Here is an 18,679-nt window from a genome sequence, read left to right on the forward strand (position 1 = left end):
CAGAGGAAGCTACTGCTGAGGAAGCTGTGTGTTTTGTAGCAGCCTGGCGCTGGATGCAAGTGGGGTATTGAAAAAAAAAAATGTAAGGGTGAAATATATGTGGGAAATGTAGAGCACTCACCTATACAGGTCAACTTTGGAACCAACATCACACGCTGACTTGTACGGATACCCAGCTGTTTTTTGTATATGTATCTGAGCTCCTCTACTAGAAGATACTCTCTTTTAGGGCAGCGATTATGTTTTATCCTTCTCCTGTGGCCAACCCTGAAAGGAGTGTACATAATATGCTCGATAATTTGCTTCTGAATGTATGAACTCTGAGTGAGAAATTTTATTAAACTGTGCCCTTTTTTACATTAATTTTCACTCTATTCTTCCTACTACAAAAGCAGTAAATGCTTGTTGGGGAAAATGCAAAGTAGACCAAAAGGAGAAAAATATCAGCCATATTTCCGCTACCCACAAATAATTACTATTAGTACTTCGGTGTACATTTGATACACAAATAGTTGCTTTGTTCCCCCCCCCCTTTTTTTTTAAACTAAGATGTACACACATCATATCCCATATGCAATTTTATATCCTGCATTTTTAACTTACCATGAATAGAGCACTTCTCCAACTCATCAATTCTTTGTTGAAGAGTAAATGATGAATTATTATATATAGAAAAAATTTACATTGATGTTGAAACTACCTTAAATGTGGAAAACATCACAAAATATCTCATTCTGAAGATGTTAGTTTACTTAACCACTTCTCTCGTGGAACTTGAGGTTCTTTTTCAATTTTCCTGTTATACTCCTACAACGGACATCATCGTTTTATTTTTTCTCTGGTAGGCCAATTTCCTAAAATGGCTATCCCACATGTGAAATTACTAGGCTAGAGCGTACAAATATGGTTAAAGTTACTGAAGAAATTTTAAGATCACAGGGCATCTGCTTAAGAACATGGAAACTGGTGGTTTTCCCTCTTTCATCAGGACGCAAACAAGAAGCCTCTTCAACGCCAAGCCAGCTAGTACTACCAAAATAGGTACACCTGCACACCTAACATTCGCCCCTCCGTACCGCCTCTCCACCCTTCCCCCATCTCCCCCCCCCCACCCCCGTCAATGCTACCCATCCCTAAATGATTGCATGACAGCGTGACCCTGGTCTAGTCCCTACGACGGGCCACAGGCCCTCATTTGTGACTCAACGGTGGCCTAACTGGGGTGCTAGACTAGAAGATTTCCCCAAGGCCTTTTAAAGTGTGTGTGATGCCCTGGCGCCGAACCCCAAGCTCAGAGTGTTGGTAGGGCACGGTCACCTTGCAGGCAGACCAGAAGGCTGAAATAGAAGCTACGGCTTACAGAGCTCCAGCGAGGGACTCCGCACACCGCAAGCCCTTCCCTATGCGGAGATTGGCCCTTGATCCTCCACCCCCAACCTTTTCTCCGCGTGCTCCGCAGCCCCTCCTCTTCCCCGCGGTTCACCGAGTCCACCCTCTAGACCCTATAATGACTTCCGATTCTTCCCAGCCGAGGGGTCACCCAAGCCCCCTAGGGGTCTTCTTCCTCCCTCTCCTCCTCTTTCCGCGCGCACCAAGCCAGTCCGTCTCTACAGTCTGAAGTCTCCGCCGCCCGGAAGCATCCGACTACCTTGCAACACCCGCCATCAGTCCCTCATCCTCTCCTCTGCATGTCTTTCCACGTATCTGTACCGGCTTGTCCCTCAGTCTTTCCCGCCATGTCTGGCTTTCTGTCCTATTTCACCCACCCTACGTCCCACCGGTCTGCGGGTCCTCTGAACCCTGGTTCTTCGGTTTTACCCTGTCTGTCCTTCTCATGGCAGAACCTCTATCCCCGTAAGGTCCCCCCTCAAATACCCCTCCCTATGTTTGTCCCTCGGCACCCCCGCCCACGTCTGCACTTCCGTACGCCCCCGAATGTGCTCCTCCGTTCCGGGAGTCTGGCCCTCTGTCCAGCCAGACCCCCGCTCACCATCCCTCCCCCGGCCTGAAGAGAGTGCGGCCCCGTTCCCCGCCCGCACCGGGTAACTCTTCCCTCTTCCACTTTCTCTACTTTGAACCCATCCCAGCAGAGTCCAGGAAGTAGCCAGGCTCCGAGGACTGGCGGCGGAGGTGCCCAATGGAGCATGCCAGCGGCGGCGGAGGCCCCGCCCATAGAGCAAACGCAGCCAATGGTCGCGCTGAGGCGGGACTTCCGCTGTCCCGCGGAGGGCGGGGGAGCGAACTGTTGTGGTGCGGAGCCTTGGGCGGGCGGCGGCCGGGCGGCCCAGGGGCTGCCGCGGGACTCGGGGCGCAGCCGAGTGGCTGCAGGGGTGGGGCGAGCCGGACGCGCCCCGGGGCCCGGGCGCCGCGGGTTCGAGGCCGGGCCCCGCGCGGGGAGGCCGCGCCACCCCGGGGGAGCTGCCCGGCGGCGAGTTTGCCCCGCAGCCGAAAGAAGGCGGGAGCCGGCGGGGGCCCTGGAAACCCCCTGGCAAGCCGGGTCCAGAGTCCCCGGGGACCGGTTGCTTCCTGGGACGCCCTCCCGGACGCCCCCGCCGAAGGGTAACGGTTCTGGGCCCCCGGCAGAAGGCACCTCCGGGTGACCCCCGGCGGGGCCCTGCGAGCCGCGGGAGCCGACCCCGGGGCCTCGAGCGGGGAGTAAGGGGCTTTCCGGAGGCGCGGGGCCGGGGGCCGAAGGAGCCGGAGCGCGGCGGAGCAGAGCCGGGCCTCCCCGGCGCGGGGCAGAGCAGCGCCTGGTCTGGAGACGGACTCCGGGACCCTCGGGTGCGGGGGCCTCGGCGACCTGCCCCGCGGGGTGCGCGGCCGCAGAGTGGCCTACAGGGGATCCTCCCGCAGAGGGGCCGGCCCGGGGCGGGGAGATGAACGGCTTTAGCACGGAGGAGGACAGCCGCGAAGGGCCCCCCGCCGCCCCCGCCGCCGCCCCGGGCTACGGCCAGAGCTGCTGCCTCATCGAGGACGGCGAGCGCTGCGTCCGGCCCGCGGGCAACGCCTCCTTCAGCAAGAGGGTCCAGAAGAGCATCTCGCAGAAGAAACTCAAGCTGGACATCGACAAGAGCGTGAGTCCGCCCCCGCCCCTGGCCCCGGCTAGGTCCCCGCGCGCCGCCACCCTTCGGCCGCTGTTCCTGGCTGCGGGCCGGACCCCGGGGCCCTCCCCGCCCTGGGCCTCGCCGCCCTTTATCTGCAAACTGGGGAGTTGCACTCGGGATTTCAAAGGCCGCTTCAGCGCAGACGGGCTCGGACTGGGATTCTGCCCAAATCCGGGGAGTTGGGGGGCGGAGGAAGGGGGGCTTCCGAGGACCTTTCCTGCCTGGGAACACTTAACAGCAGTTTAGGGCTTATTGTAGTGGTTTAGATATCGGGGCCGAGAGACTTGTGTTAATTCTGTTGGCCCACGAAGGAGCAAGTGTTGGGGAGGGGGTGATGAAGGGACCCAGCTCTTCTTCAACTTCTCTCTCCTCGGAACCCTGTTATACCTTCAGAAAAGGAAAGGTGGCAGTTACTTCCCACTCCCCCCGCCCCACCCCCCTGCCGCGGCCTTGGCTTCTGCCGAGGGTCACCGAGCTCGCTGCTTCGCATGCAGCTACGGGGAGGTGGAATTTTCAAGGATGAGGCAGAAATAAGGCCAAGACCAAGTCTTGGGAGGAAGCTCTTTGCAGTCCGAGTGATGGGGAGGAAGAAAATCACCTTTCTTAGGGGTAGCTTCTTTAGAAAGGCGTTGGGGAGAGCGCTTTGAATTTGAATAGAATCGCCCTGTGTTTTGTGCCTAATCATAGGAAAACTTTCCCCGTGTGATTTCACCACTTCTAGTTAACAATTCTAAAGATGTGCCTATTGTCAACCAATTAAGAACTTTTTAGTTTGACATCTGTTGCTGCAAGCTTTAAGTGGCTGCCTTGTGATTAGGAATTGGAAATGAGTTAAGGGATATTTAATATTCAGGTAGCCCAGCTAAAAGCTCAGGTGGTTAACATCCATTCTCTTTTAGGACCAAAATTCCACTGTTGAGGGAAATTAGAGATTGCTTTTTAAACTGAAAAGACATGCACTTTTCTTCTTCGGATCTTACAGGTGAAACTGAGGCCCAGAGATAAGAAGTGACAGTGCCAACCTCACCCAGTGACTAAGAGGCTGGTTAATTTCTTAAATCCATTATCTGACTTACTTCCAAGCCCCATGCCATAAGCCTTGATTGATGAAGTCTTAATAAATAAAAAATCTTTGCCTCTTCTTCCAGGCTCTTCCCTCCTACCAGCAATTTATTTGTATTATGTTAACAATTGCAGTACATTTGCCACACTTGGAAGATGCTGTTTTTTAAAATGGCTGGGGGTGAGTTAATGACTTTCTTACTACAAATCTATCAGTGAATGAATGAAAGGAATTCATGGGAGAGCAAACAACTGGCTAGACACTAAGGAGGTCCAGATTAGGACATGTATTGAAATGAAGTGCCTAATTCTAAGACAGCAGTGAGTTCATCCTCTTGGAAACGCTGCCTACCTATTGTGTAGGTGGTTGGGAGCCTTTGCCTGAGCAGCTTATAATGTTTTCCAGTCCTCAAAAAAAAAAAAAAAAAAAAAGAAAAGAAAAGAAAGAAATTTCCAGCTCTTTTAAATCCTTGGATGCCATGACATCTGAGCAATTGTGCTGCTACCACTGGGGCTCCATTTACCCAGTGACCTCGCTGGGAAACCTGTGTTGGGCTATGTTGGTGGTTTCACACACACTGCCTACAACAGAGGCAGCATGAGCCTGGCAGTGGAGTTCCCCAAAAGTGACGCTCTGGAGGAGTAGTGTTTCAAGGTGGAATTACTCACAATTTGTTTCTAGGTGGTGGTGCAGAATCATTATTTCCGAAGGGGATTCTACTTCATTCTCACAGGCTTGGGCAGGAATTCAATCTAAGAAACTGCCATGTTACGAGAATTTTTAGCTGTTACAGAAATCGAAAGAGAAAAGAAAAACACTGGAGCCTTTGCTGCCACCCTCCTTCCTCCACCTCTACCCCCAAAGGCCTCTGAGCTCTGAAATTTCTGAAAACTGGTACATATTTGAAAATGTTGAAGGAGAAGTAATGACTGTTTATCTTGTAAAAGGGCCTAGCAGAGAACCTTTTAAAATAATAGCACCAGAAATCCAACTCAGGCAGCTTACACTCAGTTCATGTAGACATTGGCTGTGCTCTATGAGCTATTGATACATAACATGCTTTCAAACATTCCTCCAATTGACATTTTCTGCTTTATGCTGGAGAAAAGTAGAAGTTGAGAAGAGTATAAAGAAAATGCTGGGGTATGGGGCACCTGGGTGGCTCAGTGGGTGAAAGCCTCTGCCATTGGCTCAGGTCATGATCCCAGAGTCCTGGGATCCTGCCCCACATCAGGCTTTCTGTTCAGTGGGGAGCCTGCTCTCCCCGCCCCCACCTGCTTCTCTGCCTACTTGTGATCTCTGTCTGTCAAATAAATAAATAAATAATTTAAAAAGAAAGAAAAGAAAATGCTGGAGTAGGAAAGGACACGAGGGGTCAGAAGGCCTGGGTGACCTTGGCCAGATCATAACAAGATCTGTGTGACTTCCGTTTATCTCTATAGAAAATGAGATCAGGGCCAGTGGGGTTATAGTGGTGATTGCTAAGTTCTCTCCCATCCAGAATTCCATTATTCTAGTGTCCTAACCTAAAACCTCCCAGCCACAGCTTCAGGAAATCACCTGTTCTCCTACCACGTATGTCCCTCTACGAAGTTGAGCAGCTGCTTCATCTCAGAGTTTCCATATGGTACTAGCCAACATGAGGGCCAGTTTCCCGTCAGGGAGGAGTAGTATGCTTTCTTCCCTGGTGACAGCATGGCCAGTGGTCTGTGCATTGACTAGGAGGGGTTTGTTGGGACAATGACACAGGCTGTGTCCAAAAGTCCTTTGGCAGAGTGGACTCCAGCCAAGATACTCAAATTTGTGACCATATGTAAACGGTGGCTTTTGCTGGCCCACGCAGCTCTCAGACAGGAGGGATGGCACGTGCTGGCACAGGTACACTCAGAGTGCCTGCTGTCTGCAAGTCAAGGCCGCAGAGTAAACCAGAAAGTGCCCGGACCCACCAATCCAACCCAATGAAGGTGCTAATTCACTGACTAAAAAGAAGTTTTCATTATTTTCTCCATGCAGAGATCTGAATCAGTGCTGGCTTCCAATCAGCTTAGTTTTGTCTTAAGAATTTAGGGAATAAATACAAATTCGGAAGTCTCTCAAGAACATTTGTTTAGCATCTGTTCCAGTGTCAACAACCCCAAGGCATTTACACAGGCATTTCATTTCTGGTAGGGTTTGGAGTGGCTCCCCCAGGCACCCTTGGTGCTTCCATTCTGAAATAAAAACACGTTCACCTCTCAGCTGCAGTTGCCGCCTTCACTTGCCCATATGCCTCCAACCTGCATTAGAAAGTTGGCAGGAGGCGTGCGTGTGCTAGCTCTTTCCTTTCGCCTCATTGCATCCAAGAGAGCAAGATGGGTCACCGGCAGCTCTACTGGAGTCATCTGAGGAAATCTGGCCAGGGTTCTCCTTCTTGCCGCGTCTGCTCAAACCGGCGCGGTCTGATCCGGAAATACGGCCTCAGTAAGTGCCACCAGTGTTTCCGTCAGTATGCGAGGGATAGAGGCTTCATTAAGTTGGATTAAGTGAACTTCCTTGAATGGGTCATCCAAGATACCTACCTGCAGATATCCAAGATACCTATTCACCTTAATGCCATCTCATTGTATATAAAATAAAAATCCTCAAATTATGAGTGCTTTAAAGTGAGGGGAAAAAAGGTCGGCGGGAACATCCAGCTTCTTTCATGTGGTTTCTGGGAGAAGGAGAGTTTCTGCATCTCTTTCCACTTCTCTTTGTGGACCAGATGTGTGGTGGTGCGAGAAGTATAACTGGGATACACAGGAATAACGTTTTTCAGAGAGAGGTCCTCCTGCAATAGTAGCTGTTGTCAGTGTCAAAGTGGGAAGTCCAGTCTCCCCGTTACACTGTCCCTTCTTTCCTTCTTCCTGGGATATTGCCTTCCAGCCTGTTGTAAATTCACATCTCCTATAGGTCACATCACTCCCCGCTTCTAAAACTTTGGGGGACTCTGTCTTGTCTGAAGGAAAGTCTAAGCTGTTCTCGTGTCCCCTACCGCCGAATCTCCTTGTAGTCTGTATTTGAAACTCCTCTTAAGTCTTGATTCATCTTCTAATTCAGAATCTTTCCTATCTACCCATAAATCCTCTTTAGTCAGAGACCAAAACACTGACTATCCCAGCCACAAGCCTCTCTCCCTTTGGTGAAGCCCTGCCACCTACTGTCTCTGGCCTTCAGGGGGGACTTTTATGAGCTGTTGCCCGGTATGATGGTAGTATTTGTGTCCCTTTGTGGGCTTCTCGTTCTACAACTCAGCAGTAAACTCCTGGAAATTGGGGTCTCCACGTTGCTCTTCCTTCTGTCTCTTCAATGCGTTGCAAAGGAGAGAAGCCCTGTGGCTCGAGAGCTGCCTGTTGCTGTTCCCCTGGAACTGGCAAGTCTCACTTTAATTTGCTTCCCATCAGGTAAGGCACCTGTATATCTGCGACTTCCACAAAAATTTCATCCAGAGTGTACGAAATAAAAGGAAGAGGAAGACAAGCGACGACGGCGGAGATTCTCCTGAGCATGACACTGACATTCCTGAGGTAAAAGTCAAAGAAATCTGCTTGAGAAAGCTGGAAAAGTGGGTTCTAATGTGATCCTTATCTCTGGTCTGGTCTGCTTTTTGGAGTAAATAATTTTAGTCCCCTTTGTTTGCTGTGGTTTATTTGAAAAGCAAATCATAGAATCATGGTAATACTGAATCTGAGACCTGAAAACTTAGAAATGAGTCAGTCTCACTGCCCCATCTTACAGACAGGCATGGAGACCTGAGGTCACACATAGAGTTCGGGGTCTTCCGGCCACTGCCCTGTGCACCAGGCCATACAGCCTTTCTGCAAGAAGCCCCTGATACATTCTGGAATATAACCACAGTGTCAAGTTTCTTAAAACTTTTTTTTTTTTTTTTTTTTTTTTTGCCTTTAGAGTTGGAGACTAAGCTTTGTAAGGATTGGGAGGAGTTCCTGGCCCTCTGTTTTCTGATCTGCAAAATAAAGGTGTACATTGTCAGTTCATACAGCTCTGGTCCCTGGTCCAGGCTGGTTCCCCAGGAGCCACTCCAGAGTCAGTTATAAGGGCCCAGGGTTTCTCAACCCTGGCACTGTTGATATTTGGGGCCAGAGGAGTCTTTGTCGTGGGGGCTGTCCTGTGCATCGTTGGATGGTTAGCGGCATTCCTGGATTCTACCCATTAGATGCCAGTCACCACAGTAGTGACCATCCAGAAAACGCCTCCAGACATTAGAGGATGTCCTCTGGGGGCAAAACCGTTCTTTGCTAAGAACCGTTGCACTGGATGATGAGACCTAGGCTTCTCGAACCTTCAAGGTGCTGGTGCCTATTGAGCAAGGCTACAGGAAGGAGTATTGAATTTTCTTTCTGTCTACGTTGTTTTCACTTAAGACTCAGCAGAAGAAAACCCGTTTGTAATGTACATTGAATATTTGACACATGAATATTTCATAAGGCAACCGCCTGTTAGCGCTCAGAGTGGAAATGACTGCGTAGGAATAGAAAGAGTAGGTGGGCCTTTGTCTGAAGATGTGGAGAAAACCTTTGAAAATAGGGTCCTTTCCTTCCACCCTTCCCTATGTCCCTTTCTCTAGCATTGGTTTACAGCATTTTTCTATTGCCTTCAGCATTAGTATTATTATTTCATAAAGAAATGGATGTATTCAATTTCATTGCTTTTTACAAAAAAAAAAAGGGGGTTTGAGGAATGTTTTGAAAAGAATGAAGGACTTTGGTCCCTCATATTGATCATTCATTTTGTTTTTAAGTGCCCTCCACCTGCCTGAAGCAAGAACATCTCTTTTAGAGGCAGGTAAAAGCAGCCCAATGTCTGGGCCTTCAATACTTCATGACTGTGCAGCTTTCCTCTCTTCCTGTGTTAGAAAAAGAAGGGGGGGTCCTTTCCCTCTGTTATCCAGTCATCTGCAGAGATCCCCAACCTAACCTGCTGATTTGTACACTGGCCACAGTAGCTTTCGAGTTTTCTCTGGAGAGTTGGTCAGGGTTCCAGCACCTGAAGGCTGAGCCTAGGGAAGAACTCTGGGAACAGCAGTACCTCCCGTAGTCCTTCCTCACGCCCCGCCATATGGTCCGCTACCAAGCTCAGGCCTGTCTTCCTCCAGGATGCCTGTCTGGGTTTACCTTTGCTCCCCATGCTTGGTGTACCCCTCCGTTATTAGCAGCCTCCAAAGCTCAACTTAAGCATCTCATTTCTGATCACTGCTACAGCAACGTTGCCTGCCCGTCCATCAGTCTTCCCTACAAACCCCCACTAGATCCATCTTCCTGAACATCCCCCCCCCCACCACCACCTGTGTCACTCCTTCGGCTTTTTCAAGACATGCTGCCCTCCAGTCTCACCTTTTAAACGCATCGTGATTACCAATGACACCTGAGTCTGTCTCTTCATCTCCTGGCTTCCTGCGCTCGTGGTCTTTCGTGGTCTTTCTCTCATTCCATAGTCTAGCCCTGTTCTCCTTAGCTTAAGCTTTATGGCTTCCGTGAGCCTCCCGGGACCACCCCTCTCCAGCTAGAACTCTTTTCCACTGTTTGTTTGGGTTTTGATTTTTTTTTTTTTTTTTTTTTTTTTGTCTTCCCAGCCAGTTTTTAGTCCTCAGTGGACCATTCCTAAGACATCTCCGTAGTCCTCTTCCCCACCCCGTCCATCTTAGTGTAGTGCTGGGCACATAATGTGCTCTCGGTGAGCCGTGGCTAGTCAGGTGATGGATAACATGTTTCTCCTCTTCTCTCCAGGTTGATCTGTTCCAGTTGCAGGTGAACACTCTACGGCGTTATAAACGACACTACAAATTGCAGACCAGACCAGGCTTCAATAAGGCCCAGTTAGCAGAAGTAGGTAGACAAATTGCACTGCAAAAAGAGAGAGCCAACACTATGCTTCTGATGGTGATCTTGATTCTCCCTGCTGCTATGCATGTCGATCCTAATGCCCTCTGTAGCTCTGCAAGTAATTCCCTGTTCCCTCTCTTCCTACAATCTAGAATCCCACAGCAGTAAGACCTGGAAAGGTCCTCTTTCTATAAGAGAAATCATGGCACCAAGAGAGGAAAAGACTTGCTTAAAATCAGATGGCAAATTAGTAGCAGAATTGAGCCTGGACTCTTGAGGCTCCTGATTATAAGTCCTGAGCATGCTTTTGTTGGTGCATTTGTTTGAATCTCGTTTTGTAAGATTCTGCATAAATACGGTCCTTCCTGCACATCAGGTATGTCAGATTAATCACCCCAAAACCATTGCTCCTGTTCTGTAGGAGCTGTTCTTTTTCTTCAGTTTTTCCTTTGATTTCTTCTCTGATGTTGGTAATGGAAGTATTTATTATAACGAATAGAACCCAAGAAATTTTTCTCCTACCCTGAGCTCTTAAGACAATTAGGAGAGGGGAATGCTCCCTTGGCCCTTGTTGGAACATACTGACAGCCTGGCTTGATACTTCTGTCCTAGTGGCATTTGTGCAGGTTACCTCTTACCCTCTTTTTTCAATGTGCTTTTCTGCCTACTGTTGAAAATGGGGAAAGTGGAAAAAAGAAAAATACAGTGCTTCCATCCAGACGTCACCACTCTATAGTGCTAGTTCTCGGACTCTTGATCTGTCCCAGCCCCCTCAGTCCATTCAGAAATTTCCTTAAATGGTGACAGCCCCATTGGTTTTTGGTCTTTCCTTTAGAGGTTTCTTGCCAATACATCATTTTTTCTTAAATTTCCTTCCACAGCGTCTAGATAAAAGATAGATAGAAGTATACACCTCCTTCTTACCATAAGATCACGTTACCCCTTTGCCAGCATTCACCCTGCTGAAAGGGGTAGTGAGGCGGGGCAGGCGCAAATCTGCATTCTCAGGACTTGTAAAACAAAGCCAGGTGTCAGGAGTGCACGGTAAATGAATTATTTTTCAAATGTGATATGTCTTTCAAAAGGCAGCTGTGTACTATTTAGATGAATTCTTGGATCAAATACTTACATCTAACCAATTGGCAATTCATTTGACACAGTTTTAAAAAGACACTTTTGGGGGCACCTGGGTGTCTCACTGAGTTAAGCATCTGCCTTCATTCAGCTCGGGTCATGGTTCTGGAGCCCATGGATTGAGTCCCGCATTGGGCTTCCAGCTCTGCAGGGAGTCTGCTTCTCCGTCTGACCTTCTCTCCTCTCATGCTTGCTTGTTCTCTCTCTCTCTCTCTCTCTCTCTCTCTCTCAAATAATGCTTTTACAAACACTTTTCTGCCTGGTGGTGCCAGGGCCTGAGAGCTGGTGATGGCAGCAGCTGGCCAAGCAGAGCCATCCCCGCCTCCTCCTCCTTAGGGATGCTCTTGAGATTGTCCCATGATGGATAGCTGGTTGCCACTGAAACAGAACTGCACGTTGGCAATGTTGTGGGTTCAAGTACTGCTTTAAGAGGCCTGGAAACCGAATCACCCTGCCTCCTGGGGGAGAAGAGTGTCTGAGTTCTGCAGCAATCAGAACCCCTTCCTAGTTCTAGACGCCAACCCCTGCTCCCTCTTTTGCGTAGTGCAGGATTTGTGGCCCTGATGTAGGCGATGCTTTAACAGACTCTGGTGTTTTCCCCCACGTAGACCGTCAGCCGACACTTCAGGAACATACCTGTGAATGAAAAAGAGACGCTCGCCTACTTCATCTACATGGTGAAGAGTAACAAGAGTCGACTGGACCAGAAATCGGAGGGCAGCAAACAGCTCGAGTGAGGACTGAATGCATCATGGAATGAAGTATAATGCTGAATGCACAGGTGAAATCTGCGTGTAAGCCCATAAAGACTGTTACATTTTATTGTAAATAAAAAAGTTGAATGATGAATACTGTAAATCTTTTTGGTCAGGAGGATTATATTCTCATGTTCAGCATGTGTATACAAAGACTTTCTTTTAAGGCAACTACCGGACTGAAAAATCAAGAGCACTAAGAGATTTAAAAATGACGTACAGCAGCATTCAACAGCGCATTAAGTCAATTCTCCTGGAAATGTGGGACAAAAAATATGTTGGTACTCACCTTGTACGACCATTCTGCCTTGTGTGAGGTATAGGCCTGGAGGAGCAGTGGGGTACAGTCAGCCAGAGGAGCGTGAGCAGACCTGAGTCTCCTGGGGACAGGCGTGCCCCGCTTTGTTGCTGGCATTTGTCGTTGATTGGTCAGTGTGACAGTGGTCCCCCGCACTGGCCCCTGCCTGGCGCACAGTAGACCAACACTTAGTGCCGGCGGGGAGTTGGGGCTAACTGTGCCTTTTAGCATCTGCTTCATACCTGCAGTTAACGAGACCGCTGGCACTCCTGTGGCTCACCACTTGACTTCTAAAGTGTGGAGGAAATCTGAAGCACCAAAAGGAGGTTTCTCATCAGAGGAGGATTTGAGGGCAGTCGCAGGTACCAAGCTATATTTGTGGAGGTTCCAGAAACACTGATGCAGGGGCCCTCACAGGAGACGCAGCTCTTTGCACACAAGTCTATGCTTTACTCTTTGGGGTGAAGTTGGGAAGTAGGACTTCAGTCATCCTCGCAGGCCATAAATGCTTTGACTTTAATGGAGCTGTTTAGTGATTTGGGGCTCGTGTTTTCAGAAATACTAATCACCAAGAAAGCTGCCAAGGATCATGTGATTCCTCCTCAGAAGTCCATTTCTGTGAATAAAAAGTGACGCCTTGACTCCCTAGGCTCGGGGTCACCAGCAAATCATAGGTTTGAGCAACAGAGGTCAGTGCCATCTGATATTCATTTTTGTGAGCAGTTTGCCTCCCTCTTGGGGGGAGGAAGATGGCTAAAACAACTTTTTAAAGTATGAATAATTACCTGGCTTTTTTTTCAAGTTCAGAAACCCGGATTCCTATATCTTATTATATCAGAGCCAAAGTCTCCTTTGAAAACAAAGCTTTATATCCAAAAGTATGCTTTTACAAACGTTTCTGATCAGTGTGTTGCGGGACAAAGGATGTGAATGGGTGTGGGAGAAAGGAGGAGACTAGGACTTGGATTTGAATTTCTGACCATCTTGACACATATTATGGTCAAAAGTATCATTTTCCTACTCCGTTTTAATCGTGAGTGCTTTCTTAAGCCTTAAATTATAAAAGAAGCCGTGGATGGCCTAGCCTGGCAGAGAGTTTTCATGTCTCATAAACGGCTTCCTCTGAGCATCAGCACAGAGAAGTCCGAACACGACCTCCAGCTAAGCAGTCTGTTCGTGGGGCAGAGGACCATGCTGTCTGTGGACCGGGGACAGGCCACCCCCTCGCTGAAATGCAGTGTGTTCCATTGCAGCAAAGCATTCACCAGTGTTCCAAATGCATGTCTAGCAGATTGCAGCCTTTTTACATATGTATAAATGAATGTACATAGAACATACTCTAGGCTATGAGGGGATCTTGCTTTCATACACCCAGCTGTGGATGGCACATCAAGGTGCTCTCTGAGTGTTTTTAGTCCTTCAGATTCAGTATGTAGAGACTGTCTCGCTGCTTAGAGCTGAAGGATGTTGATGGGCAGACATCAAGAAGGCCCAAAGTTCTGATGCTTATATAGGTCTTTCTCCTGAGAGACTGAGTTAGAAAGTCTTGAAGGCATCAAACACCAGGCCCCCCTCTGTTAAGGGGAATGTTTTCTCATCAGGCCACAGTTTTGGGGGCAGGTAGCGCCTACAGGTGAAGGCCTTGGTCACCTGCTCTCTGGAAATGTCCATCTCTTCCTGAGAAAATCCCATCTTTCTGATGTTGAAGCAAAAATTGCTGATGTGTAGGGCATGACACTATTTCTTGAACAGCAATTGGTTTCCTAGTTGAGAGAGACAGCAGTCCATTTGTATACAAGAAGCTGTGGTGTTAGGATCCATCTGTTCCCGGGTCTCTGTGAGAATGCTTTTGTTCCGGTGTGAAGTCTGGGGAAACGCTCACCTTCGACCAGATGCTCTGCACGCTGGAGACCCCCACCCCCACCCTGCCTCCTTCCCTTAAAAGAGAGGTGGTTTTGGAAAGTGAAGGCTGTGGGTATCTTTTCAGTCTCTGAAAACATGTCAGATGAGAGGAAAGACCAAACTACATGAACTTACAATTTTCTTGTGTGCAGAAATCTGTTCTTTCATCCAACCACTAAGCCACTTGCCTTAGCCCTTCTGCAGTTTCCCAAGGCTTCATCTGTGGGCAGGCAACTCCTACCTGTTAGAAATGGCCCCGAAGCAGTGGATTTTGGGGAAAGCAGTGTTCATCATGGCCGCCTACATTTTTTTACACCTGCCAAGGACTCTTGCGCTTCTCTCCACCTGTAATGTTGCAACATTGCCTTCTCTCCTCTTGGTGCTCCTGGGCAAAACTGGAATGTGAAATCCAGAGCCGACATTTCTCTGCTTAAAGAGTACATACAGTTCCTGCCTCGGCCCAGCCTGGTCTGGTTCTTTCATATGCCCTGACGGTTGTCACGTGGAAGTGCCTGTAGCCTGCCACTCGTGTTGCGTCGACTTAGGGTATTAAAAAGACAAATGGACAAACTTTTTATTTCCATGGACTCTTAGGTTGGCAGCATCACATGAAGAAGTTCATAGTCGAATCCCATGAAAGATTAAAAGCAAAGGCTTCAGGATTGGCACTGGAAAATGACGAGGAATTGCACGTATGCGTTAGAGCAGCCAAGTTGTAGAAGTTCCTGTCATGGCTGATATTACTAGCCTTCCAGGAACAGATACTAGTAATTGTTTGCGGCTGGAATGTTACATCTAACCTTAGCATTTCAACTGGTTATTTTGTGGGAAGTTTTTGGTTAATATTCTGCAGGACAGCTCCCTGGTGGAAGGGAGAAAGTAGGAGCGGGTACTTACTCGGGGGGCCTTGTCTATTGAAATAGCCTGTCCAGACCATGGGTCCCAGAGAAGTTGCTTCATGTAAGTCACCTGAAGGCTCTCAGTCATTATAATATTGAGATCCAGAAACTAGGAAAGGGTCTTTAAGTCATCAGTCCAGTCTCCCCACAGGTGCTGACATTCTGCCTGCAACTGTCCCACCAAGGGTTTGGGCAGTCTGGGCTTAAACACCTCTGAGGACAGGGAACTCACTACCTCCTGGGGAAGCCTGCTCAATCTCCATAAACCTCTGGCTTTTCTACGTTCTCTGTCATTTCTATCTCAGTCTCTGCCCAGTTGGGGGACAGTGTGTGGAACAAGTTACTCATCTTGGCCAAGCACCTAATTGCTGGCACTGTCCCAGGGCACAGCAGTTGTCTTTTGGGAAGGAGCATCTAGCAGATAGATAACTTTGGTGTCCTGGCTGTCTTTCCCCTTCAGCATGGGTCCATTTAGTTCCGTGATGAAGGATGTTGCAGAAACCCCATCAGCCTGGTTCTCCTGTGTTCTTGTGGAAATGGATGGAGGGGGTCAGGGACGAGGGGATGCTCTCAGCCTGATAAAGTAACCTAAGAAGGGGTGGGGCCCACGTTCTGTGCTAGCCCCACAAAAGCTGATGCTCACCTCACTTGGGAAAACTTTTAGCTAGGAGATTGTAAAATATTGCACTGTGTGGAGTTTAAGGGCTCCATGGCTGCTGAGAGCTTGTACTTTAAGATTTCTACAAGTACTTCATACATTATTTTTATGGCAAAAACAAAGCTTGGGACCTTGGGGGAGGGGCACGCCACATGTCTCCATGTCTGAGAAGTGCCGTATTTTCAAGCTTGAAAGCCTTGTAAGGTTGTTCTTGCCCCATCATTCATTTTAAAGACAGGAGACTGACATTGAGAATGACCTGTCTGAGTCACAGGGGGGGTCTGGACTAACCTTCCGTCCTCCTGACCTGTCCAGAGCTCTTCTCACTCTCTGACTTGCACATAACTCAAGTCCTGTTGAAAGTAAGCTGCTTTCAGATGTTTGAGACCTTGCCACTGAGCAGAGAGGTTTCCCAAGGCCAGCCTGGCTCCCAGAGGCTATGAACCAGGCTGCTGGACTCGAGGCTGTGCAACATGATCAGGAAAGGAGTCAGCTGAGTTTTGCCAAATGAATGTCTGGGGAGAACAGAACTAGCTGATGATTTAAGACCAGAGTTCAGAAGTCCTGGTGGGAGCAGCTCTAGTGTTGTCCTGGAATTGAAATTCTCACGAAATGGGCTTGCTGTCTGATCTGTTGGTCAGTCTTCTGCCTTTCAGGGTGGTCCTTTGGGCTTGTGTCATTCATTTGGCCCTGATTCAGACAGACATAACCCTGAGGCCCTGTGATTCGCGGCTTCCCAGTCCCTCTTACTGGGTTAGACAGTTGAACCAAAGGAGAAATGAACTCAAGGTCTCAGGTCTCAGCCTAGGAAGCATGGTGCTTTGGGGTGCCTTTCTGTTCTCTTCATTTTATTATGGACTGTTTTCCAAGTTCAAGGTTAGGAAGGGTGAAGTGGATCTGACACTCTGAGGTGGAGTCTAGTCTGGGGCCAGGTGGGACCTCTTGTTAAGGTAGAAATGTCTACACTCCCTTATTTCATCTAGCTTGTGTCCTAAGCCACGAAGCCTTCGGTTGCTCTCACTCCACGAGCACATCGTCACCAGGGACGGAGGGTTTCCAGGACCCCTGTTGTATGCATCTGCTGTCCGTGATGCCCATCGGAATGTTTTCACAGTGTGGGTTTGTGTTCCATTTTGTAACTGCCTTATCAAAAAGCAAGTGCCCTTCCATTCCAGGCCTCCTCATATTGTACTTGTTTCCTGCCAAATTCGGGGGATCATTTGTATTTTAATTTTGTAATCTACGGCTCTGTACTGTTGAAAGGCTCTCAATTCTGTGGGGTCTCCTTAGTATGTATGTGACTTTTCATGTGGTGATATCACACAGATGGGATGGCCCGACTTTCACTCTTAATAAATGATCTGAATGAGTAACGAGAGACACATTCTGTTGTTCTCCTTGACCATCCACACGGGCCTCCGATGCCTTCACTTCCGTACGCGGCCTCTGGCTGTGTCCTGCAGCGATGGGTGACGGGGGTCTTTCCTCCCAGCTCTGAGTACTGGTACCCGCGTTCCCCCATCCAACCCCAGTGCACAGCGAGTGAGCTTCGGTCGCAGAAGTTGATTCCCTGCTCTCCCATTCATTCAAATGAAAGAGACCGAAGGTCTGACAACCAGAGGCTGGAATCTGAAGGCTGTGTAGAATCCCAGAGACCCTGGGCAAAAAGCTTCGCTCTGGGTCTGCAGCTATCCACCCATGAAGCAGGGATCTCAGGAGCCTGGCTGGAGGACTGCAGGCCAAAACGCCTGCAGGGGGCAGCCAGGAAGCGCGGGTCCCTCATGAGGGCACCCACTCCTGCGGTTCCAGCCTGTCGTCACCTTGTGGGGCTTCCAGCCCTGCGTGGCCACTTCTCAAAATTTCCCAAGAGGACCTGGTCATCTAGACCTTTATATGAACATCCCGATGTTCAAATGTCTCCAAAACAACTTTCACGGGTCGTGGACTAGCGTTTCTTCATCTACGATAGAGGCTTGCTAGTTAGACTTGGTGCGTCATCTAAATGCTTGTTAAAAATGCAGACCCTCTGCCCCCCATGCCTGCCAGCTGCCTACTGAGTCAGGTCTGTGTTGTTACGAAGTCCGCAGGCAAGTCACATGCTCAACTGTTGGGGCTACCTGACTGTGCTTCATGGGTGGGGGTCCCTGAGGCCCCAGGGGTGGGCCCCCTTGCCCAGCTGCGCCTCAGACTCCAGGCTTTCATTTCACGTCTGTCACTAGTGCCCCTTTAGTGCACTTCTGTCAGCAGAATGGAAGGAAGAAATGCAATAAATCTTTGTCTTCATCTTCTTCATTAACTTGAAGGAATATATACCAGCTCTAAAATGTTGAAGGCATCTCAATGGATGGTGCAGCATCTCCCCCTCACCACCTCACCCCCACCCCCAGTCCACTTCTTATGTGGAAGTTGCTTTTCAGGAGGCAGTTTTTTGTTTGTTTGTTTGTTTGTTTGTTTGTTTTTTAAAGATTTTATTTATTTATTTGACAGAAATCACAAGTAGATGGAGAGGCAGGCAGAGAGAGAGAGAGAGAGGGAAGCAGGCTCCCTGCTGAGCAGAGAGCCCGATGCGGGACTCGATCCCAGGAGGAGATCATGACCTGAGCCAAAGGCAGTGGCTTAACCCACTGAGCCACCCAGGCGCCCCCAGGAGGCAGTTTTGAGGGCAGCTGGGACTGTCCCTGGGAGCCCACAGGATTCCTGATGGCTTGCCATCATTTAGATGATCCCTGAGTTGATTTCCTTCAGAAAGCAAAGAAGTTCTAATCCACATCATGTTGTCTCCCCGTGTGAGTGTAACATAGTCCCCTTCCTCCTTCCCTCCCTCTGCCTGCAGCCCGCCATTTCTTTCACAGAGAAGCATCCGGTTGCCTGCTGTCCTCCTCTAACCCCCCCCACACACACACACACACTGAACCTCAGGGAGGTGCTTTGGCCCCAAGCAGGCTGACCTCTGCTGGGGTCGACCTCCCGTGAGGATCTATGGACATGGGTTATGATGAAAGGAT

At 49.1% G+C, this 18,679-nt stretch overlaps 3 protein-coding genes across 3 annotated transcripts; all 3 read left to right on the top strand.

Moving 5' to 3' along the window:
• The first annotated feature begins 2,144 nt into the window (after positions 1-2,144).
• LOC123391911 (putative uncharacterized protein ASB16-AS1) lies at positions 2,145-2,600 on the top strand. Its single transcript, XM_045079435.1, has one exon. The coding sequence runs from the start codon at positions 2,145-2,147 to the stop codon at positions 2,598-2,600; it is 456 nt and encodes a 151-aa protein (XP_044935370.1).
• A 142-nt stretch (positions 2,601-2,742) lies between these two features.
• SAP30L (SAP30 like) lies at positions 2,743-17,052 on the top strand. The gene is made up of 4 exons (XM_004737758.3): positions 2,743-3,074; positions 7,590-7,712; positions 9,933-10,031; positions 11,771-17,052. The coding sequence occupies exons 1-4, from the start codon at positions 2,877-2,879 to the stop codon at positions 11,897-11,899; spliced, it is 549 nt and encodes a 182-aa protein (XP_004737815.1). The 5' UTR covers positions 2,743-2,876; the 3' UTR covers positions 11,900-17,052.
• On the top strand, positions 2,938-6,809 carry LOC123391939 (40S ribosomal protein S29-like). The gene is made up of 3 exons (XM_045079596.1): positions 2,938-3,074; positions 4,253-4,347; positions 6,511-6,809. The coding sequence occupies exons 2-3, from the start codon at positions 4,323-4,325 to the stop codon at positions 6,687-6,689; spliced, it is 204 nt and encodes a 67-aa protein (XP_044935531.1). The 5' UTR covers positions 2,938-3,074; positions 4,253-4,322; the 3' UTR covers positions 6,690-6,809.
• Positions 17,053-18,679: the final 1,627 nt, after the last annotated feature.

Source organism: Mustela putorius, unplaced genomic scaffold (genome assembly GCF_011764305.1).
Source record: "Mustela putorius furo isolate JIRA1106 unplaced genomic scaffold, ASM1176430v1.1 tig00000407_pilon_pilon_pilon, whole genome shotgun sequence".
Lineage (NCBI taxonomy): Eukaryota > Metazoa > Chordata > Mammalia > Carnivora > Mustelidae > Mustela > Mustela putorius.

Bases quoted from the DNA above. Each gene is read 5' to 3' on its own strand.
- LOC123391939 (XM_045079596.1), top strand. From the start codon at position 4,323: ATGCTGTTTTTTAAAATGGCTGGGG. The intron at 4,348-6,510 runs GTGAGTTAATGA...ATTGCATCCAAG, and splicing joins GTTTTTTAAAATGGCTGGGG to AGAGCAAGATGGGTCACCGG.
- SAP30L (XM_004737758.3), top strand. From the start codon at position 2,877: ATGAACGGCTTTAGCACGGAGGAGGACAGCCGCGAAGGGCCCCCCGCC. The intron at 7,713-9,932 runs GTAAAAGTCAAA...TCTTCTCTCCAG, and splicing joins ATGACACTGACATTCCTGAG to GTTGATCTGTTCCAGTTGCA. The intron at 10,032-11,770 runs GTAGGTAGACAA...TCCCCCACGTAG, and splicing joins ATAAGGCCCAGTTAGCAGAA to ACCGTCAGCCGACACTTCAG.
- LOC123391911 (XM_045079435.1), top strand. From the start codon at position 2,145: ATGCCAGCGGCGGCGGAGGCCCCGCCCATAGAGCAAACGCAGCCAATG.